This window comes from Manis javanica, chromosome 10 (genome assembly GCF_040802235.1).
Source record: "Manis javanica isolate MJ-LG chromosome 10, MJ_LKY, whole genome shotgun sequence".
Taxonomy (NCBI): domain Eukaryota; kingdom Metazoa; phylum Chordata; class Mammalia; order Pholidota; family Manidae; genus Manis; species Manis javanica.
The window spans coordinates 56809206-56833964 of NC_133165.1; the positions used below are offsets into that span (position 1 = coordinate 56809206).

Here is a 24759-nt window from a genome sequence, read left to right on the forward strand (position 1 = left end):
CGATTTTATTCTACATGTATCTCAGATTTGTCCATTATATCTCTCAGCTGTGTTGGACTTGAAGAAAAAAAATAAGTCTATGCTTCAGGTTTCTACCTGGGGACACTGGAAAAATTCTACCAAATTTATAAATCGCTATGTGGTGTACAGGAGAAAGCTTAACCTGAGCTTCTGACGACCACTAAGCATCTCTGCACCCAGCCCCATCACGTTCACTGATTTCTTTTGATGACTTTTGGTCCCTAACTGCTTACTAGTTACATCAAATTTTGCTCTGATTTGCCTGTAGTCTTAGGTGAGAGGAAGTGATCTTTGTTTTTGAATTTGAAGTTACCTTAAAACATGATGATGTACCTTATGAGGGAAGCCATGAACTAAAGGTGCTCTCTTACCTCACACGGCTGTTGGGTTGCAAAGTACCCCTATCAAAATTGTAAATGCATGTTCCAGTATTAGAAATTTAAATTGCAAACCTGAAACTGCTCTAAAACGTCTTTAGAAAAAATCCTTATGGTTTTATATTTGAAAAAAAAAGTTATTTTCACAGAGTATCTAAAGTAATGGTAATAATAACAACAATAACAGACACCTTCTTAAACACTTATTTTAAAGGAAAAGGAAAAGTAGTTCATCGGTCCTTTGATCTTTCAATGTAAAGTCTTTAAAAATGTCCTTTGCCATTAGCTGGTTGGACAAATGCAATGGAAAACTTAACTGCTAAACTGCTCCTTGGTAAAACACTGAAACCAGGATTGAATGGAGGGATTGAAATGTTTCTTAGGGGCTAGTTAATCCCTCCTGCATCTGAGTTCAAAATATAGTATGAGGATGTTGGCTTTTCTAACTTGTTTTTGTTTTTATAGGATCAGGCCCCTAATTTAACACTATTTAAAACCATGCATAATAAATGTTTGCCAAAGCCCAACCACTCCATTCTCTCAATTACTCAAACATCTGTTTGAAAAAACTAAAAAATGAGACCAGGGTCTGTTTCTTTACCTAACATTGACTTCAGAGTCAATACATTGTCAGTTCTAGAGTGCCCTTTAGTTTTCCATGTCTGCCATTGCCTCCGGTTTATCCAGCCTTTGCGTGACTGCTCAGGTGCGTGCTTTTGTTCACCCTCATGATTCTGCAGTTTATTCTGTCCAGTGTCCTGTAATTAAATAGCATACATGGGATCCTCTCCAACTTGGCCACAGCAGCCCATCTCCCCTCCCCTCCTTAGCCCACCCTCCTTCATACTGCATAACTGAAACCAGCTATTTATAAAGAGTTTCCAAACCATGGCTGCCTGCCATACTGCTTCCCAGAAACTGTCATTTCTGCCTTGTTTTTATAATATATAGTCCTCAGATGTCCCCTTGCAAGCCCCTTAGGCAAAACTGCTTTCTTCAACTCATTGTAAACTGCTATATGTTATTAGAATGCTACATAATGTGTTTTCTTAGAGTGATAGGACACTTTGATTACTCCATATTTCAAACATTCATTCTACTTACAGAAACAAGAGAGAGTAGAATAGACACATCATCTTAGTTCAAAAAACAGGTGAAAATTTTGAAGTGGGGTATAAATATTATGTAAAAGGCATTATTTTAAGGTTTTTTTTTTTCATATTGGAAGCTAATCCTAAAATTTTGTTGTAAAAGCACTGTAACCTATTTGAGAAATGGGAAGAGAACTAAAAGAAGATACTTGTTAATATCAAAACTGATGCTGAATGAGAATGGCATTTCCTCATTACCATTAGATATGCTACCTTTTATTTTTTGGAATGGTGATTAAAAATCTAATTTTTACTCGTGTAAAAAAGCAGTATCAAAATTCTTCTGTTGACACAATATTGTTTTTATCTGTTGTAACAAGGAATAACAAGTAGGATTTTCAAAATTATACGCATTTTTCCCTCTTCGTTGAAATGTAATAGGAAACCATAAATTGTTAGATAATGACACATCACCTTAGAAAAATGCAGTAGGTAATGAAAAATGTTTTCTCTAAATGAAGTGGGAATAAGGTAGTCTGTATCTCAGTCCTCCCAGCTGCTATAATTTCAGAAGATACTGGTTTGTACATGAAGAAATCAGTCTCATTACTTTATGGCTATGCATTATACAGAAACATAGGGATATTCCTCCCTCAAGGAATTAAAAAAATGCCTGGAAATAAGGAGTTAAGTTTATACATAAATTCTACCATAGCATTATTTAAAGTTGCATAAATTGGAAACAACCTAAGTAATAAACAGATACTCGGTAGTAAACTATGGCATGTCCGCCCAACAGAATGTTTTATGTGGCCATTAAAATAAGAATATCATTGTGTATACAGTATGGTCGTATGTTGAAGCAGAGTATCAAAAATCATGCTTAGATAAAAGAGGAAATATACCAATATGGTAACGGTAGTTATGTGTCTCTAGGTGATGATATTACTGATCGTTTGCTTATTTAGTTTCTTCCTCATCCTTTTTTATATTTACTTACTTTGTGTAATGAACCGATATGACTCATAATAGGTGAAAATATTTTTTTTAATAAAAAAAGCCTTGGGCTAAGGCTAGTTAAAAAAGATGTGCTGCAGAGGGTAAGCAAATGGCTCTGTAAACTCATCTCCCTGTTGATGTGGGTTCTTTTTGTACCTCCTGTGAGTTTTGTCATTAGGAAATACAGAGCTGTTAGAGAATTCTCAGCTTGTGGTAAATGTTTTTACACAAAGAATACAATGTAGTTGTATAATGAGATAAAAATTTTTATATATCTTCTCCCCCATCTTTTTTTTTCTTTCTTTTTTTTGAGAAAATTAAGTGGGTTTGACCCAACCATTTTAAACTAAGGACTTCTTGGAACCATGCTTTTGCTTGTTTTAGTTTCTACATTTTTCAAAGACAAAAGACATTAAAAGACATAAAGAACAACTGTAGCATGAATTCTACTTCACTCTGTTATCACTATGTCCTTTGTTTTCTGAAAGACGTAGCCACTCACGCATTGAGTGTCTTGAACTGTTTTTCTCCCTTGGAATTCTTTAGACTTACATATTTTCTTTTTTTACATGTAATTGCTTGCAAGATGACTGGAGGTCACCGAATATTAAGCGCCTTACTAATAGGATGGATATAATGCTAGCCCAATAACACCACTAGGCATAAGGGGGAGAATGCTCTAGGGTTCAGCTGTCAGACCCGAGGGCAGTGCCTGGGAAGCTGGCTTCTCAGGCAGCTGTACCCGCCACCACACCCACTGCCACCACCAGAGAGCAGTGGGGGACCATTCGTTCGTGACTACTGAAATGCAGCCTTGTCAATACATGCAGAGGGTCAGCTTTTCCAGAGATTAGCCAGGATACCGGTTTATTCATTTGTCTTAACAAACTACAGATGTGCAGCAGGCACAGTGGCAGTCAGTGACCTGGGTGTTCCCTTTTCCCCACCCCGACATGAGAATGTGGAGGCTGCAAAGGGTGGAAGATGGTCTCCAGGCTTAATTCATGAAGGTCCCAGAGAAACTTGATAAAGCATCTTATCCCCACAGCCATGACTACCTCTCTGATCATTAAGATAATAAGATTTTGTAAATAAAAGATAAAAGCCTTAGACGCAGGCTATTCTGAGGCTAGAAAATCTAAGCAACCTCCAGTCAGCATGCCTGGGGCAGACTGCACACCACAACTGCTCTGAGTAGTGCTTGTAATGCAAGGATATGGCTTCTGGGAAATTATGAGGCAGTGATGGAAGTGTTGACTGGGAAGGTCATTGTCCCCCCTTCCAACAGTATGACCCCAGTGGATTGTTTGTTTTGCCATGTAGAAAACTGGATAGAAACTACAAATGGTTTATGTTTGGTTTTGTTTTATTGTAACATGCATTCATTTTGTGTGTTACCCTCATTGTATCAGATACCTCCACACATGAGGGTGGAAGTGTGATTTCTAGTCAAAGGTGATGTAGCTGACAGGGCTGCTGTCAAGGTGCATGAGGGCAGCTGACCCCTGTACAGTCAGGAGATGCTTCAAGCCTAATGAGCTCTTGTTGTCAGGGTTGGTTTGCAGATGAAGTTGTTGCAAATGTTTCTATCATTCCAAAATGCCATTCGCCCGAAAACACATGCTGCGCTTGACACGTTCGTCTCACAAGTATGGTGCTTTGTTTGTTTTAAACCAAAGAAGGGGGCTGTTGATGTTTTCATTACTCTTTCTATTTCAGTCCTTTCTCTGAGGACTCCCTTAAGAGAAAGGAAAGACTACTGCTAGCCATTCTCCAGCAGACACGGACCACCATGTTCCAGAAGTGTCAGCCTTTGAACTGGAGGTTGTTCTGACCCTTTTCTCCTCTTACTATTCCTTTTCTCGGGACTCTGCCTCTTGAAAACGACCATCTTAATTTCAGACACACATTAACTTTAGCATTTATAGAAGAATTTAGAGTGTACAGGCAATTGGGTGCTATCAGATCCACAGGTCATGTCTTTGGTTATTTTTGTTCCTAGTAAAGTACAGCGGGAACTCATTATCCTCAATAAACTGTAAGTTATCAGGGAAAAGATCTTTTTGTTAGAGCATAATTGATTCAGAGTATCACAAAACATTTTAATGGGAGAAACGTGCATATATTTTTTGACTCATTAAGTTTTTCTTTTGTCTAGTAGAATCTTTTGTCAGTTGCTTCAGTTCTAACTGGGATGTCAGCAAAGCTTTGTGATCCTATATTCCCAAAAAGAAAGAAAGAAGCAAACAAAAATTCAGTATTTAATAAAGTATTTAATAAAACACAAAAAAATTAATTTAAAAAGTTTAATAATAAAATGACCTTCATTTCCAGCAATGAATAAAAAAATATGTTTAAAAGATATGTTACAGTCTAGATTTTTCTTGAAGTGTACCTAGGATTGTGCTGTGCTCTGCAGTCAGCACAAGGGCAAGCAAAAAGCAAAGGCTGTGAAGACCCAGAGCCCTGCGTGCTCAGGTCTCAGGTTTATTACAAGCAGGAGTCACCATGTGTGCTGTGTTTGAGCCTGGGTACAAGACTGCTCTGAGCCAGCCTCTTGTTCCAGCCATTGCCCCCTTGTTAGATAATTCTATCCTCCTTTACCATTTAAGAAGTACAGATAGGTATTTTCTTGCAGCATATTGACAGCCCTTAAGCAGATCCCTAGTAATGCTAACCTTGTTTTTATCCATGATTTGAAACAAAAATCAAAATGGAAACTTAAAATTGAATGTAAGGTAAAACCAAGGAAAATATTTTTCAAAGTTACTTCATGGATTCCTTGTTTTTTAAATCAGCTCATTTTCTAAATAAAAATATAGAGATGCTATGAGAGAAAGCTGCTTGAGAAATTGGGGCAGTGCAGGGGAGGGATTATTTTTTATTAAATTTGTCAAATGGATTTCCACATTTTGTAATGTATACCTCATTCTTTACAAATTCTAACAATGTATTTACTCTTCATTAAAATATTATCGATTGATTTGTGGCTTTCTTAGAACTTGTAGAATGAGATATGTTATATTTATGCAAAGATTATTAAACTTCAAGTTCTTAATTTAGAATTTTTCCTTTGGGTCATTAGTAATATCTCATAGGCCTAATTTTTATTACACATTTGGCCTTCATTAAAGCTATTTAAAATTTGTTCCAGATGGAGGAAGTCCCTCCAAATAAGTCAGTCGTTCCTTAAAATAAATTGCCATTAGCTTGTTTAAATATCAGAACAAAACCAAGGAATGTCAAGGAATCTCACATTTCTAGTCCAACAAATAAGACTTTTTTATTAACAAGTCTTAATGTATAAGCCAACTGTTTTTATTTGCTGAGTACCATCTGATTGTATTTAAACAACACATACTTAGCTTTATTCATCAGAATTAAGATTATTAACTAACTAAAAAAAATACGCCGAGAGAACTTCAGAGTTCACCAAACAGGCAGAAATCACAAACTGATAATTCTTTTTGTAAGTTGGGTGGTGCCAGGTAGTATCCTTATTCAGTTATAAAAAGAAGATATTCAATAAAACTTGTGTCTCCTCTGGAACTTTGTAAGTTGACTCATACTGTTGCTTATAAACGCCAATGCTGATTATTTCCTTTCACAGTGCTCCAGCTGAGGCTGCAGCAAAGGAGAACGAGAGAGCAACTCGTGGACCAGGGCATCATGCCACGTAAGATTTCAGTGCCACTGTCATCTTCAGTGTGATGTAACAGATGGGCATGTCCAAGAAGATCCTGTATCATATGCTCTACCTCCAGTTGTTTCCATTTAATCGATACACCATTACCAAATGAGTTTATAAGAAAATCCAGGCATCGGCATTGTCAACCCAGAAGAATCATTTAGAATACATTTTGAAAACCAGATGTAGTTGAAAAGATGGACTTGAATTTTATGTTATACAGAGAACACCTTTGAAACCCTGTACTTAGGCTAAGTTTTTACTTCAAGCATCAACATTTGTTTTAGTTTTGAAATAACTGAAGTAATCACCCTACATAATGAATAGTTTCTTAAATTTGGAAAAGTAACATGATAAAATTAATTCAAAACCTTGTTCAATATTATTTAATTCTTATTATCTTTGATACTATTATATGCTCTATATCGTTAAGTGTATCTCAGTTACAGGACTAACAAACATTCTATTTATAATTAATAAATCCTTTTTGCCAAAGTACAGATATTTTCCAAATATCCCTGGGCTTCATTCCTTCATTTCTGAGAGTTGATTATTTATAGACTATTTATCCAATTGTCTTCTTTAATCACCAAGTTTGGAGGTGGTTTTCTGTTCTAGTGGTTTTGTGGGGGCTATTTAGATTATATACATGGATTTTGTCTAAAAATTGATTTGTCAAAAAAGTAACTCATTTGTCTTTAAACTGGAGTGCAATTATCAAGTGCATTTATGCTTCCCAGTCTCCTGAACCATTAATACTACCTTTTTTTGTTTTATGATAAGGAATTTTTCTCGGCAGTTGATATTTTCCCAATAAAACTTTTTTTTTTCTGGACTATTAATTATCTAAATATTTTTAATCTAGCTTTGAGATAGAGTTAAAAGCTGGTTTGATCATCTGCCAGATTGCTCTACCACTACATTCCTGACTATGAACCAGTCAGTCAAGCAGGATCAGACCATGATGTTTAAGAACCATTGCTAAGCCAGCTCTAGTCTACTTTTTGGAGCTGGTCCCTTGCCAAACCTATTTGTCCTGGGCTCCTGGGAGTTTTTTAAATGCTTCAAGTACCAGAGCTGGAAATAATGCTACCAAGAAAGTGCTGATTGGCCAAGTTTTGGAGATGACAGCTGAGTAAGCCGAGTCCTGGATCCCATCCACATCCTCTGACTGCCCATAATTATAAGTGTAGGTTCTTATCAGGCAATGGTGGGCATATGCACAAAAGATTTTGCAAAGATAGTTGGTAGAACACCATAGTAGGTGATATTTTAGTAAACTCTGCTTACTCTCACTCTGGGATTCTGGAATGTTTACTGTATTAGCAGTGGACATCTTAAAGAAACACTGTGTCTTCAGTGAGCTGCATTGTAGTACAGTAGAAAGCATGAACTTTTCAAAACTAGATTTAAATCCCACTGTGATCACAATCTAGCCATATGACTTCAAGGATTCATTTAACCTTTTTGAGCTTTTCATCTGTACTGGAGCTATTACCTACCTTCCAAGGTGTGTGATGATCAACAGCAGTGCAATTGTGATTGACCGCAGAGCCTGAGGCTAAGCCCATTGTGGGTTCTAGGTAAACAGTAACTCAGACGTACTAGACATAGAGTACAGGTTTAATGGAGTGACATTAAGAGCAAAGACCTGTCAAGGAATCATCAAACCATTTCCTTGGTGATGGTAATTTGCCCTAACTATTGATTAGAACTAGTCTTATCTGATACTTGCATCATTATTAGGCATACAACTCCATTGAAAATGTTTACTTATTTTATTGTGAAATACATCATTTTAATTCTGAAACATTTTAGTATTTCAAGTTTTGCAGATCTCCTAGAGCCACTAGTAAATAAATGGAATTGTAGATGCAAACTAATAAGATTAAGAGGAAAAATCAACATGATATACTATAACAATTGATTGAAGTATTAACTCCTCTATATCATGGAAATGATTTCTTTTTTCCTCTTGCAGCTTTGAAGAGCCCAGCAGCATTCCATGAGCAGATAAAAAGCTTAGAACGAGCCAGAGTAAGACATTTCAGTTAAAATATTCTTTTTCTGTGCTGCTTTCTTTTATTTTAAAGAACCTGTGGACAAATAGGAGCCTTACTCCTAAATTTGTCAGTAGAGAAAACAATGTATTTTTAGGATACATGACTTATACAGTAATATATTCTGGGGTAGTTTTACCATGGAGTTTATAGAAAATACCTAACATTCAAATTTTGTTCTTTTAAAACTAGTAACTAGTTTTGTACATAAAGGACAAGTCATTACTTTCTCACTTTATTGCTTTCAGGGCATCACAGCGGTTTTTAGAATCATAATGGAGTAATCCTACCATTTATTACCCCTGCAGACGGACAGCCCAAGTGATGTGCTGGTCCCAGGCCCTTAGGTGGTTTCCCCACTGAGTCTGTGTTACAGTTGACCAAGGGTAGGACAGTTTGGCTGACAAAAGAAATGTTGCTACATTCAACTCTGCTTTATTGTTGAGATGATTCCATCAGAGTTGCATGTTGAATTTATGTTTGTTATTTTTCTTTGAAAGTACCATTATGCACATTTGTTCTTTTTGTTATAGAGAAAATGTCTATCATGCAATATGAAAATAATCATGTACCAAAAATTCCTTAAGAATTTTCTTAGGATGCAGTAGTGTTCTCTTAGTCTTCTAAAATACAAAATCCATTTTAAGGCCCTATTGTATAGAGCTGAGTAGAGTTATGAATAAGAAAATAAGATCAAGTATGTGAACTCATCAAAGAAAATGCATCAAGGATTTTAAGAAGTTTGTTGTCTGGGTGGCTTTTTACTTAGCCTGAAGTGTAGACTTTATTGATTTTAGATATTTAAATAGTCAGAATCCTCTATTCAAAAACCTTTAAAGTTTGAGCTTTTGCCTTTTCCAAGTTTTAAAATGTAAGTCTATAAAGTATTTGCTTTATACCAACATATACTTCCAGTCCCTGTACAGTTTTGAAGGCTGCAACTTAAATCATGTATTGGATAATAGTTTCTCAAAGTACTAATTTCTACTCTTTCCTTTCTCTCAAAATCATGACCAAAAGGGTATATACACTTTGTTTAAACAGAGTACCTTGAGAAAAAAAATGTAAAGCCACAGTAAGTCATAAACAATTTATGGTAAGACTTTGTCTTTTTTTTTTCCCCCTTTTTAAGACTGAAAACTTTTTGAAGCATAAGATTCGGAGCCGACCAGATCGTTCTGAACTTGTCAGGATGCATATCTTGGAAGGTAGAAGTTTTACTTCTGCTTATTTTACTGCATTTTCTCAAGAAAAGAAGTGAGAATTCTACCATTTCTATTTATTCCCATTTTAATAACTTTTTACCCCACAGGCTGACATCCTCCAAATTGGATAGCAACATGAAGACCCAAAGCTAAAATGTTATGTTAGATACATGGGGAAGGTTTGATTCTCCAAATAACCAATTGATGGACTGACTCTTCCCCCCTAGCTGGTACACAGGTGTCTACCATACTGTTCTGGAAAAACATTTTTGGTCCAGAGGATTTCTTCACAGTAAGGGACATATGCCCACTCATTAGGTCCTAATGGGTCATAAAGGGAAAAATGGCCACAAGTCTAACCTTAGATTTTCACTACTTGGACCCTGTTATATCTACCTGGTGCACATCTAGCCTTTTCTGCTTGTTGCTGCTTACCCACAACAGTCCAGCTTGATCTGACAACCTTATTTTCATGATGATCTAGCCTCTTGACTCCTGGCACCGGTAGGACAGTTCATTCCATCTTTGGTGAGACCTGTATCTCAGACCAGGATGTTTTTCTCTCTGATGACAGAGCATTCTTGAAAGCTGGTATCTCCATCATAAATTCCCGTTACATTTTCTTAAATTGTTTTGCTTTTCTGATTTATTGAGCAAGACTGGGAACTTGACCCTGTGATAGTCTTGAGTGTGTTAAACCTGAAGGAGATACAGAAAGAATCTGAAAACTTCTCAAACATGTAGAGACAATTAAAAGGTAGAAGGAAGATTAGATTTGTTCTCTCTGGCCTATTGACACAGTTACAATTGGGTTGATTTACAAAGCACTGGATTGCTGCTCAACATGAGGAATAATATCCTAAAGGTCAGACATGTCCAAAAATAAAATCTTCAGGAAGTGATGTGGTCACCATTATTTACAGGTGTTTATTGGCCAGCAAGCTAGACACTAGCGACCCCACAGGTGAGCCAGATGGGTGCCTGCCCCCTGTGGATCTTACACGCTAGAGGCAGAGACAGATAGTAAATAGACAAACCGGACTGTGGAAACTGCTCTCTAGGGAATAAACAGGCTGCTGTGGTGGGGAGTGAGCACAGGCTGGCTACACAGTAAGGATGCTGTAAAGAAGTTCCAGCCATCAAGCTCGTCTCTCTAATCCCAAGCAGGGTCTCTTCTAATTGAAGGAATGTGACATCCTTATATTGGGGCTGGGAAGTGAGAGGTGTATGCCTTACTCTACTTTGGGCAGTGTTCTCAGAAGTCCACTGGACTAGAAAAGCTTTTCCAGAACTCCAGTGGTAGGGTCACAGCACTGCCAGCTGTCAGGGATAAGGGAGTCTTCAAAGAAGCAAGTTCACTGGTAAGTAACTGGGTAAATGGCTCCTTCTGTGCCTGAAAATATCTTGACCTATAAATAAGGGACATTTTTGTAGGACAATGCTGTCTGTTCAACTTGCCTTCTAACTATAACAGGCTTTATTAATATAATAGAACCAAGGCAAATACATTTAGCTATCAAAAGGAATCATATTTATTCTTTTTTTTTTTTGTTCTACATTTAAAAGCCTAACCATGTATATAAATGAACTTTAAGTGGTGTTTTTAGGACACCTCTTCTCAAGTTGGGATTCTCAAAGTAAGAAAGAATATTCCATCTATAATTTTTAAAATATCTTAAAACAACTCCTAACTTATTTTAACATCTCAGTTTTGATTTAGCTGGATATTTGGCAGGAAAAAGTCTAAATAATTTTCTGAAGTTTAGCAGCTAAAATCCAGCCTCAGCCTCATGGAGATGAGGAGGTAATAAGTCCAAGAACAAAAGCATACCAAAATGCCAGCTTCTGATTATTTGCTTTTAGACTACTTTCCTTCTAAACATATTGCTGATATCATTTGGGTGGTGTTAATGGGAGAGAGGAGAAAAACAAGACCATTCTACCTAGATCATAACAGAAGAATTTAAACCTCATCCTAGGGTATCATTCTCCTACCTGTCATCCTGTGTGGTTAGAGGTGTTTTATCTAAGAGTATTGGGCCACAGTAGGTTATGTGGGAAAATTATAAAAATGAGACAAGCACACACATTATTTTAACTTACAGAAATATACATTTATTTGCCAATCTTCTGACCTAGGGCTAGGCCCTTCACTCTGGAGAAGGCTTCAAAGAATGGAGCTTGCATCATCTTTCTTGCATAAAGCACAGCCACTATACAATTTCCATGGAAAACTACAGTCTCTGTTTATGATGGAACAAAAACTTACAGACACTTGAAAAGCAATCTGTTTAAAAATCCTAGATTTTAGTATTTATTCCCAAATCTTTTACAGCTGTTATGTATGTATCCTAATTTGACAATGATAAGTCATTCCAAAACATTTAACTTAGGTTTCCAAGAAATAATTTTAAGTTTATCATTTTCCCATTTAGTTACATATTGACAGTAGCAGACAAGAACCATTTTTTGGATAATCAAAGTTGACTTTTGGTGAACATATAACAGCTGATGGAAAGAGAAGTGCTCAGGTGTGCTGAAAAGCAGTTTATTGCTATGGGGTTTCAGTGAGCTTTGGGCTTCTGCTGGGACACCTATGGAATGAGGAACAAAGGTTAATCCTGAGATTATTTATGGGGAATTTCATTAAAAGAACTTCGGTATAATTTAAGAGGCAAGCAGTTCTCAGCTCAGAATTTTGTATTAACACCTCATTATTATTTTTAATCAGTTACAAACATTATTTAGAACAGTGTAATTAAATGTCACCAAGAATGACCAGAAACACAAGTAACTGACAGAATCACACAATGAATGAGTCAGGATACTTAAAGTAGTTTCACATCTGTTGTACAACTTCATGCATTTTTAAGTAGATGAGTTGAGGCTTGTGGCCATCAATTACTATGAAATTAAATGTTACAAGGTTATGTATTCAGAAATAAACCCAAAATCTGAATTATGATATCGACACCATCAGTCCAAAAATATGTTTGTAGTTCTTTCCATTAGAATCCTGTAGAGAAGGTTATAGTCTAAGATACAGTGTACTCCCTTCTAGGAATTAACTACTTTCCAGGGAAGCCCAATCTAAAACTATAAACTTCTTGAGCCATGGACCAAATCTCTCTTGTTCATTTTCCTTTCCCCAGTGACTAATAAATGTGAATTTGATGCTCCTGCCATAAATGAGCAATAGCAGTACTTCATTTTTAGCTTAAGTTCGTATTAATTTGCGCCAGAGGGCATCCATATTGTATAGACAATATACAGCTGTCCAGAACTGAAAATATAAGATGTGTACTGGAGTATTCTTAGACAGTCATTTTATCTTTCCATAAATATGTTGAGAACTCTTTAAGTATGTTTAAACCAGCTTAAGTTAATTAGTTGGACTGAAATAACAGTGTGGAACAGAGAGTAATTCAAGTAATGGTCAAACTGTGTTTCCTCTTTTAGAAACATTCGCAGAGCCGTCCCTGCAGGCTACTCAGATGAAGTTGAAAAGGGCTCGACTAGCCGATGATCTGAATGAGAAGATTGCTCAACGGCCTGGTCCCATGGAGCTGGTGGAGAAAAACATCCTCCCTGTAGACTCCAGTGTTAAGGAGGCCATTATAGGCAAGATCCTAAGAATTTACTGTGTTCTGGGAGAAAGAGAAATTTGCAAGTTTTAGATAACTGATTTAAAAATCCAGCCCCAAGCATGAGTGTTGTTTCCCAGGTGAATTATAGATGATGAGCACTTGCCCTGAAGCCCATTCTTACTGTTAGTGCTGTTATAGGACATACTGCAGTAGCCCCCATCTCTTGCCAGTTCACACAGAGATTCCTTAGCTGAGGTTTAAGGATTTCAGCTCTGATTTCATTACCATGTTTTCTAAGTTAAATTTGTTATACTGCACTGTTTAGTTTCTGTTGTTTTAAGATTTTTACAAACTTCCTTATTTTACTTCTGTTTACTTCTAAGAGAGACAAAGAAAAATTGCTTATTCAGTGTTAAGTCCACAAGGTGATTAACAAGGAGTATAGATGTATTAATTGACTAAGAGTGGTAGTATCTGTCCATCTTATCTTGGTCCTATCATACTTAGTTCCCATTGTCCCCGCTGCCTTTTTTTTTTTCCCTGACATAAGCTTTGGCTGGGGGGTAAAAAAAAAGAAATTCCAGAATAACACCACTTATTCAGTAAAAAATTTTGTGTAGTTAATATCCTACTTTAAAGACTATTATAGTTTCCATTACTTACTTGGGAGGATATATTTTGTATTAGTATAAACCTAAATCTTTCATAATTTGTAGTGAATAATTCTAAGCCATACCATCAATTTACAGTTCCATTCAATCCCAAAGAAATGGGCCTCAACAGGTAAGGTGTCAGTACAGCAGGCGCTCCATGAGGTGGGACGTGGAGGAGACAGACACCCAGTCGGGGCCCCATCTTCTCCCTTAGCTCAGGGATGTTTTAACAGTTGGCTTCCAAACTGGAATCCAGACTAGTGCCATCATTGCCTTTGGCTTGGGTGGGTCTTCCTCCCCCTTTCTTTCCTTACTATTTATTTTTTGATGAACAGGTTTGTTTTATCCTCTAGCACTTCCATATTCTGGGTTTTACTGAATGCATTTGCATCTCCAGGTGTTGGTGAAAACTTTCTTACCTCCTGTACTTCCTGTAACTGTAGTGGGATCCAAAGGCTTGATCTGATTCAGATTTGATTTATTTTTCCAAGTATTCATCATAGGTCGTCATGTGTTCTTCCCCTGGGAAGCACATTATATTCATTTTTTCTTTTAAAGTTCTCATAGTAAGCAGTATTTCTCCTTTTTCACTTTAAACTTGGTATTCCAAGGCCAGGATAAGTTAATAATCATTTCTTCCTTCAGGTGTTGGGAAGGAGGACTATCCCCAAACCCAGGGTGATTTCTCATTTGATGAAGACAGTAGTGATGCCCTATCTCCGGACCAGCCAGCCAGCCAGGAGTCCCAGGGGTCTTCTGCGTCCCCCAGTGAGCCAAAAGCTACTGAGTCGCCATCTCCTGTGACTACAAACACTCCAGCCCAGGTATCACCTTTCTTGTTTTTACCACTAAATAGAGAAAATGCTTTGTTTTAACATACACCAAAGCAATACATTTTCACTGGTAGTCTGAGAGTGGGAAAATACAGACCTTTTTTTCACCTTTAGTCTAACCACTGTTAACATTTTTCAATAGAATCTTACATTTTATTTCTGTAATATACACATTTTTATTTTACAAACAGTTTTATAACTCACTTTTACAATTTTTCACATAACTTTTTTTTAGATGTAATTCACATACCATAATATCCGTGGCCTTTTTTCTTTTCCACTCTCTTAACCATTTTTGTCTTGCAAAACTGAAACTATGCCCATTAAAATTAGCAATTCCCCATTCCTTCATCCCAAGGTCCTGGCATCTACCATTCTATTTCTGTCATGAATTGGACTACTTTAGATATTTCACACAAGTGCAATCATACACTATCTTTCTGTAACTAACTTCACATAACATAATGTCCCCAAGAGTCATCTATGTAGCATGTGACAGGCTCTCCATCATCTTTGGGGCTGAATAATATTTCATGGTATGGATGTACCACATTTTATTTGTCCATTCATCAGTATACACTGGGCTGCTTCCATCTCTTGACTGCTGTAAATAACGATGCTGTGTTACCTGCATGGGGAAATATCTCTTCAAGACCTTGCTTTAAATTCTTTTGGGCATAAATCCAGAAATGGGTTTGCTTGATGATATGGTAGTTCTGTTTTAATTTGTTCAGGAACCTGCATACTGTTCTCCACAGCAGCTGCACCATTTTGCAACACCACCAATAGTGCCAAAGGGTTCCAGTTTCTCCACATCCCTAATACTTGCCAATTTATGTTAATTTGATAGTAGCTGTTCTAGTGGTATGAGGTGATACCTCATTGTGCTTCTAATTTCCATTTCTCTGATGGTTAGTAATACTGAGCTTCTCATATGCTAGTTGGCCATTTGGGTATCACCTTTAGAGAAATGTCTGTTCAAGTCCTTTGCCCATTTTTAAAGTCAGGTTAGTTGTTTTTCAAGTGCTCAGTTGTAGGAATTCCTTATAATATATATATATTCTGGATATTATCCCTTTTCAGGTATAGGATCGTAAATATTTTTTCCCATCCATCTGTTGTGATTTCCTCTGATGCACAGATGTTTTTTGGTCCCTTATGTCTACATGTGGTTTTGCTGCCTGTGTTTTTGGTGTTATACTAAGAAAGCGCTGCCAAACCCAATGTCATGAAGCTTTTTCCCTTTATGCTCTTTTAGTATTTTTATAGTTTGGGGTCTTACATTTAGGTCCTTAATCCATTTGATAAAAAGTCCAGCTTCATTCTTTCACATGTAGATGTCCAGTTTTCCCAGCACCATTTGTTGAAAGGACTGTCCTTTCCCCATCGAACGGTCTTGGCATTCTTGTTGAAGATAATTTGACCATATACATAAGAGTTTATTTCTGGGCTCTGTTCTATTGCGTTGGCCTAAATCTCTGTTGTTAATGTCAGGACCACACTTTTTACTACTGTAGCTTCGTAGTAAATTTTGAAATCAGGAGGTGTGAAACTTCCAGCCTAGTTCTTCAGGATTGTTTTGGCCACTTGCTGTCTCTTGAGATCGCATATTAATGTTAGGATGGATTTTTCTATGTCTGTAAAAAATGACACTGGGAAAAATCACTCAGAGTGTATAATTCAATGGTTATATTACAGTATAATCCAATGGTATATTCACAGAGCTGTGCAACCATCACCACTATCTGATTCCAGAACATTTTCATCATTCCAAAAAGAAACCATACGCATCAACAGTCATTCCACATTACCCGTCCACCTGCCCTGCGCAACGATCAGTCTACTTTCTAGCTCTGGAATTGCCTATTCTGGATGTTTTATAAAAATGGAATCATACAATATGTGGTCTTTTGTGACTGGCTTCTTACACTGAGGGTCATGGTTTTAAGGTTTATCCATGTTTCACATATATTAGTATATCATTCTTTTTATGGTTGAATACTATTCTGTTGTACTGGTATACCATATTTTGTTTATTCATCAGTGGACACTTATTTTGACATTTGACCATTAAGAATAATGCTTCTATGAACCTGTGTGGACAGGTTTTTACGTGGACATGTTTTCAGGTCTCCTGGGTATGTATACCTAGGAGTAGAATTGCTGGGTCATATGATAAATCTGTGCAACTTTCTTTATACTTTAATAATAATCATAATAGTATTCCTTGTCAATAAATACACATTTATATGATTTTTAATGGCTACATAGTATTCATTTGGATTGATATATTGTATGTGTTTTAACCAATTCCCTTTGTTGGTATTCTAGAGTTATTTCCTGTTTTTCACTGTTATGCATACAATAAGAGCCCTTATTTTTTTACATATTTCCAATATCCTGGTTTTCTACACACACTACTGGGCACTTGTCCATTTGTTAAATAATCACCAGATATTAAAATGGATTTGGACCTTTAGTTAGGCACTTTAACTGCCTTTCAGGAAGGTAATACTGATTTCTACAGTCACTCCATCTTTACCACAAGTAGCTAATATTATTACTTTAAACCTTGTACACTGGAGATTTGAATGTTTTAACTGGCTCCTTGAGCTTGGTTAGATTAAATTCATTTCAACAAATATTTACTGAGCACCTATTATGTGTCAGATTGTACTGGAAACTGCGCCTCTAGTACATGCAAAGAAATCTAATATTTTTTGATAATTGCACTGGAAATCCACATTTCTTATTTTTCAGTGGGTGTTCATATTTCTTTTGGTTTTATAAAACTTCTGTGCTGCAAATAATTTGTTTTTCATCTCTCCTTATGGTGTTTTTGCCTTACTGAAATTTTAATAGTATTTAGTTATTTAAAAGTCAGAACTGTTGAACTACTCAGTGGGGTTGGTCAAGTTCAGTAGGAAAGATTCTTGTAAAGCCAAGTATCATAGAATTTTTTAGTTGAAAGGAATTTAGCAGTTATCTGCCTTAACCCTTATTCCAGGGGAGGCCTGTGCTCAAAGAGGTATGGAAGTTTGGGGATTAAAAATGTCTGTTTTCTTACAGCATTTCTTCTCATTAGTAAATATCTATCTGTTAAGGACCATGTCTTTCAGCATTATTTTCTTCGTTGCACTTATCACTGTGATCTGAAATACATGAGTTTGTTTATTGTGTCTGTGCCTCCAACTAAAGAGTGAGCCAATGAGGAAAGGGACTTCGGCTCTTAGAGAACAAGAGCTACATGTGTGTGTCTGTATTCAACACACAGCATAGAGCCAAGTAAAAAAGGCACTCGGGACATACTGAATTGAATTCAGCACCATGAGTGTGACTGATGCCCAGCTTGTAGAATCAGTGCTTGTGTTCTTCATCTTAGAGGAGAGCCTCCCCAGCTTGGGTTCATCAAAGGCCATACAGGTAGCTATAGTTCATATTCTCTGGTTAAAGTTTACAGGGCCTGAGTGGCCCCTCAGCTTTGCTGGGACCTGGCCTGGAAGGATGAGAGTCAGTGACTAGCCCAGGGTCTGAGTTCTAGGCAGGCAGAAAGACAGAGCAAGGGAGACCCGCTCCTACTGTATTCTCACATAGCTGCTGCACCCTGGTTTTGAGCTTTAAAAATAGGGCTAAAGAATATCAAGTACACAAGGAAGTACCATTAAAAATGGTTCTACTAATGTGGGGGAGGGGAGCACGGGGAAGGCAGTTATAGCACAGAGAAGGCAAGTAGTGACTCTCTAGCATCTTATTACGCTGATGGACAGTGACTGCAATGGGGTATGCGGGGAAGGACTTGATAATGGGAGGGGGAGTGTAGTAATCACAGTGTTACTGATGTGATTGTATATTAATGATACCATAATAAAAAAAACAGTTCTACTTACTCATTTCAGTCGTTTGTTCTCTGCTTCTGTCTGTGTTGGGATATCAGACAGCAATTAGCTGGCTTACCTTTTAGTAACAGGGTTTTGTCACCTCAGCCATCTTCCTCGAGTGGCTTCATGACAGTTCTGCCTGTGTAGGAGAGTCCTGTGCTCCTTCCTCTGCACTGCTTGTGCATCTCACCTGGCCCTTGAAACCTGGTCTCCAGCAAAGCTTATTAGAGAAGAACTTTAACCAGAGGCAGTCCCACCCAGTGGGCTGACATTCCAGAATTCCTTCAAGGAAAAAAGGAGCAGCAGTGTTTCTTGAAGAATAAATATGATCTGTTTATTAGCAATGCAACACCCATTAAGCCATGGGCATTCCTGAACCGAAACGTTAGTTTCTATTACATTCCTTACTGCAGCTGCCACACCAGTTCTGCCTACTGTGTGCAGACCATTAACAATCTGCTTTTTATTATTATTATTATTATTAAGGTATCATTGATGTACAATCACATGAGCAACATCGTGGTTACTAGATTCCCCCCATTATCAAGTCCCCACCACATACCCCTTTACAGTCACTGTCCATCAGCATAGTAAGATGCTATAGAGTCACTGCTTGTAACAGTCTGCTTTTTATCTGTCAACTAGGCTTTAGGGAGAAGACCCATGTTAGAGAAACGTATAGTCCCTCCTTACACTTCAAGTAAGAACCTAGAGTCAGGGCTGGCTCATGGCAACTTTACCTGTTCCACAATTTCTGTACCATATACCTTGAGACAGACTCTTCATAAAACTCTCTTGTATTAAGTGCTTTACTATTTATAAGAAAGGGATCTGACAAAGATTCTTCTTATTACACTTAATCCATAAGCATCTCCTTGTAAACTATGCTATGTGGACATTGAGGAAAGTAATCCTTAAGTAGGATCCAAAGTATGTTGTAGGATTTGTTTTGGTTTGGTTGTTTTAATCACCAACTACAGAGGCAAACTTTATGATAACTGTAAAGTCTTTGGGAATTTTGTGTCATGTAGAAGTAATAATTAAGTTTTAGTTTATCAAATTTTGTGCTTTATTTTCATAGTTATCCTGTGTTTGTTTTAGAATTTGTCTAAGCATCTCACTTGACAAAAATAAAATATATTTATCTCCCTAAATATAATTACTTCCACATTTGTAGTTGAAGGGAAAAGTACCTGAAAACTTCTTTTCTCATTAGACCTCAAGTTTCTGGAGGGCAGAAATTTTACCTTAGTAACCTCATAGTGACCACACGGTACAGCACATCACAAGTGCTTGCTGCCTTAATGAATGAAAAGCTCTAGGAGGTTATCTCCACAATTTGTTTTTTCCTGCTTTAGAGTTATCATTGTACCCTATCAAAAGTCAGTCTAATCACTATTACTAAAATAATCCTTATAAAGCACAGGTAATAAAAGAGCAACATAAACATCTTGTATTTTGGGTGTTGACATTCTTAGGGGGTGGTTTTTCCCATTTTTTTTTAAGTGTAGTTGATGTAATATGTATTAGTTCCAAGCACACAGCATAGTAATTTGACATGTATATACGTTACACAAAGCAATGCTCATCACAATGTGTAGTTCCCATACCAAGATATCACAATTTTATTGACTATATTCCCCATTCTGTACCTTTCATCCCCATGCCTTGAGATTCGTAGCTTTTAATCTTTAAAATGAAAACTCAGTGTAACAGTTTGCTGAGTTTAGTTACTATAGACCAAAAGTCCTAGGATGGCATGTAGTGAAGGACTAGTGTTAATTTTTTATATAGTTCTTTAAATTTCCAGTGCATTGTGGACCAGTCCTTTTTTTATATATATATTAAGTCTCTACCCTTGCATATACTTCTTTTTTTTTTTGGTATCATTAATCTACAATTACATGAGGAACATTATGTTTACTACACTCCCCCCTTCACCAAGTCCCCCCAACAAACCCCTTTACAGACACTGTCCAATAGCGTAGTAAGATGCTGTAGAGTCACTACTTGTCTTCTCTGTGTTGCACAGCCCTCCCTGTGCCTCCCCCCACATTCTATATGCTACTCTTAATGGCCCCTTTCTTTCCCCCACCCCTTATCCCTCCCTTCCCACCCTTCCTCCCCATTCCCTTTCCCTTTGGTAACTGTTAGTCCATTCTTGGGTTCTGTGATTCTGCTGCTGTTTTGTTCCTTCAGTTTTTCTTTGTTCTTAAACTCCACATATGAGTGAAATCATTTGGTACTTGTCTTTCTCTGCCTGGCTGATTTCACTGAGCATAATACCCTCTACCTCCATCCATGTTGTTGCAAACGGTAGGATTTGTTTTCTTCTTATGGCTGAATAATATTCCATTGTGTATATGTACCACATCTTCTTTATCCATTCATCTACAGATGGACACTTAGGTTGCTTCCATTTCTTGGCTATTGTAAAGAGTGCTGTGATGAACATAGGGGTGCATCTGTCTTTTTCAAACTAGGCTGCTGCATTCTTAGGATAAATTCCTAGAAGTGGAATTCCTGGGTCAAATGGTATTTCTATTGTCAGTTTTTTGAGGAATCTCCATACTGCTTTCCACAGTTGAACTAGCTTACATTCCCACCAGTAGTGCAGGAGGTTTCCCCTTTCTATGCTTCCTCACCAGCATTTGTTGTTCTTAATCTTTTCGATGCTGGCTATCCTGACTGGTGTGAGGTGATATCTCATTGTGGTTTTAATTTGCATTTCCCTGATGATTAGTGCTGTGGAGCATCTTTTCATGTGTCTGTTGGCCATCTGAATTTCTTCTTTGGTGAACTGTTTCTTCATATCCTCTGCCTATTTAATAATCGGGTAATTTGCTTTTTGGGTGTTGAGGTGTGTGAGTTCTTTATGTATTTTGGATGTTAACCCCTTGTCATATATGTCATTTATAAATATATTCCCCCATACTGTAGGATGCCTTTTTGTTCTGTTGATGGTGTCCTTTGCCGTACAGAAACTTTTTTGTTTGATATAGTCCCATGAGTTCATTTTTGCTTTTATTTCCCCTTCTGGAGGAGATGCGTTCAGGAACAAGTTGCTCATGCTTATATTCAGGAGATGTTTGCCTATGTTGTCTTCTAAGAGTTTTATGGTTTCATGACTTACATTCAGGTCTTTGATCCATTTCAAGTTTACTTTTGTGTATGGGGTTAAACAGTAATCCAGTTTCATTCTCTTCCATGTAGCTGTTGAGTTTGCCAACACTAGTTGTTGAAGAGGCTATCATTTCCCCATTGTATGTCCATGGCTCCTTTATCGCTTATTAATAGATGATATATGGTTGGTTTTATATCAGGGCTCTCAAGTCCGTTCAATTGGTCTATGGTTCTGTTCTTGTGCGAGTACCAAATTGTCTTGATTATTGTGGCTTTGTAGTAGAGCTTGAAGTGGGGGAGCATAATCCCTGCAGCTTTATTCTTCCTTCTCAGGATTGCTTTGGCTATTCGGGGTCTTTTATGGTTCCATATGAATTTTAGAATGATTTGCTCTAGTTCATTGAAGAATGCTGTTGGTATTTTGATAGGAATTACATTGAATCTGTAGATTGCTTTAGGCATGATGGCCATTTTGACAATATTAATTCTTCCTATTCATTAGCACAGAATGTGTTTCCATTTATTGGTGTCTTCTTTAACTTCTCTCATCAGTGTTTGTAGTTTTCAGAGTATAGGTCTTTCACTTCCTTGGTTAAGTTTATTCCTAGGTATTTTATTCTTTTTGATGCAACTGTGAATGGAATTGTTTTCCTGATTTCTCTTTCTGCTTGTTCATCATTAGTATATAGGAATGCAATGGATTTCTGTGTATTACTTTTATATCCTGCAACTTTGCTATATTCCGATATTAGTCCTAGTTGTTTTGGAGTGGAGTCTTTAGGGTTTTTTATTTACAATATATGTCATCTGCAAACAGGGACAGTTTAACCTCTTCCTTGCCAATCTGGATGCCTTTTATTTCTTTGTGTTGTCTGATTGCCGTGGCTATGACCTCCAGTACTATATTGAATAGAAGTGGGGAGAGTGGGCATCTTTGTCTTGTTCCCGATCTTAAAGGAAAAGCTTTCAGCTTCTTGCCGTTAAGTATAATGTTGGCTGTGGGTTTGTCATATATGGCCTTTGTTATGTTGAGGTACTTGCCCTCTATACCCATTTTGTTGAGAGTTTTTATCATGAATGGATGTTGAATTTTATTGAATGGTTTTTCAGTGTCTATGGAGATGATCTTGTGTTTTTTGTCCTGCTTTTTGTTTATGTGGTGGATGATATTAATGGATTTTCGAATGTTGTGCCATCCTTGCATCCCTGACATGAATCCCACTTGGTCATGGTGTATGATCCTCTTGATGTGTTTTTGAATTCGGTTTGCTAATATTTTGTTGAGTATTTTTGCATCTATATTCATCAGGGATATTGGTCTGTAATTTTCTTTTCTTGTGGGGTCTTTGCCTGGTTTTGATGTTAGAGTGGTGCTGGCCTCATAGAATAAGTTTGATTCCCTCCTCTTCTACTCTTTGGAAAACTTTAAGGAGAATGAGTATTAGGTCTTCACTAAATGTTTGATAAAATCCAGCAGTGAAGCCATTTGGACCAAGGGTTTTGTTCTTACATAGATTTGTGATTACCAGTTCAATTTTGTTGCTGGTAATTGGTCTGTTCAGATTTTCTGTTTCTTCCTGGGTTGACCTTGGAAGGTTGTATTATTTCTAGAAAGCTGTCCATTTCTTCTAGGTTATCTATTTGTTGGCATATAATTTTTCATAGTATTCTCTAATAGTTCTTTGTATTTCTGTGGTGTCTGTAGTGATTTTTCCTTTCTCATTTCTGATTCTGTTTATGTGAGTAGACTTTCTTTTTTTCTTGAAAAACCTGGCTAGGGATTTATCTATTTTGTTTTTTTTCTCAAAGAACCAGCTCTTGCTTTCATTGATTCTTTCTTTTGTTTTATTCTTGATTTTATTTATTTTTGCTGTAGTCTTTGTATGTCTCTCCTTCTACTGACTTTGGGCCTCATTTGTTCTTCTTTTTCTAGTTTCGTTAATTGTGAGTTTACAGTGTTCATATGGGATTGTTCTTCTTTCCTGAGGTAGGCCTGTATTGCAATATACTTCCCTCTTAGCACGGCTTTCACTGTGTCCCACAGATTTTGCAGTGTTGAATTATTGTTGTCATTTGTCTCCATATATTGCTTGATCTCTATTTGTTTTTTTTTTGAGAGGGCATCTCTCATATTTATTGATCAAATGGTTGTTAACAACAATAAAATTCTGTATAGGGGCGTCAGTGCTCAATGCACAATCATTAATCCATCTCAAGCCTAGTTCTCGTCAGTCTCCAATCTTCTGAAGCATAACGAACAAGTTCTTACATGGTGAACGAATTCTTACATAGAGAATAAGTTCTTACATGGTGAACAGTACAAGGGCATTCATCACAGAAACTTTTGGTTTTGATCATGCATTATGAACTATAAACAATCAGGTCAACTATGAATATTTGTTTGATTTTTATACTTGATTTATATGTGGATCCCACATTTCTCCCTTTATTATTATTATTATTTTTAATAAAATGCTGAAGTGGTAGGTAGATGCAAGATAAAGGTAGAAAACACGGTTTAGTGTTGTAAGAGAGCAATTGTAGATGATCAGGTGTGTGCCTGTAGACTATGTGCTAATCCGAGCTAGACAAGGGCAATAGAACATCCATGGATGCAGAAGCTTTCTCTCAACACTGCGGTGGGGTGAGGTTCTAAGCTTCACCACTGTTGTTCCCCAATTTCTCACCTGATGGCCCCCCTGCGACTGTGCCTGTCTTAGGTTGTTCCTCCCTTGAGGAATCTTACCCGTCTCTGGCTAACCAGTCATCTTCCGGGCCCATACAGGGAAATGTAAAGTTGGTAAGTGAGAGAGAAGCCATATTGTTTGAAAAGGTTAGCTTTTTACTTCTTTGCAGATTTATGCCCTGTGGCTTCTATGCCCAGCACTTGCCTCGAGGTATCTTTACCACCTGGAGGAATTATGACACTCAGTAAATTCGATATGAGGCACGAATTCTATTTAAGGGTTGTAATTAGGAAGGAAGAAGAAAAGCTATAGAGGTAGCATATGGAAGGAAACATGGGAGGATTGATTATTTCTTTGACATATCTTCTTAAGTATGTATAGGTTTTAAACTACTAACTAACTTGCACACACATATTAACATAATAGGAATACGGTGACATAAACAAAGCAAATCTATAATTACCAGCCATCTCCAGTGAAGCCAAGAAAACCATTTAGGCACCCTAGGCATTTGTGAAAATTAGTCTATAATATGATGGATATTGTCCAACTGTACT

General features: G+C 37.1%; 1 protein-coding gene across 9 annotated transcripts in view; it reads left to right on the top strand.

Moving 5' to 3' along the window:
• Positions 1-24759, top strand: part of MRTFB (myocardin related transcription factor B) — a 276493-nt gene that overhangs the window by 203402 nt on the left and 48332 nt on the right. For 8 of the 9 annotated variants that reach the window (XM_036992063.2, XM_073215546.1, XM_036992062.2 and 5 more), the window contains 5 exons: positions 6099-6164; positions 8158-8213; positions 9369-9444; positions 12901-13062; positions 14327-14505. In XM_036992063.2, coding sequence (XP_036847958.2) covers positions 6099-6164; positions 8158-8213; positions 9369-9444; positions 12901-13062; positions 14327-14505 — 539 coding nt within the window. Of the gene's footprint in view, positions 1-6098; positions 6165-8157; positions 8214-9368; positions 9494-12900; positions 13063-14326; positions 14506-24759 lie in introns of those variants that run through there. The other variant, XM_073215548.1, reaches the window with a different exon arrangement.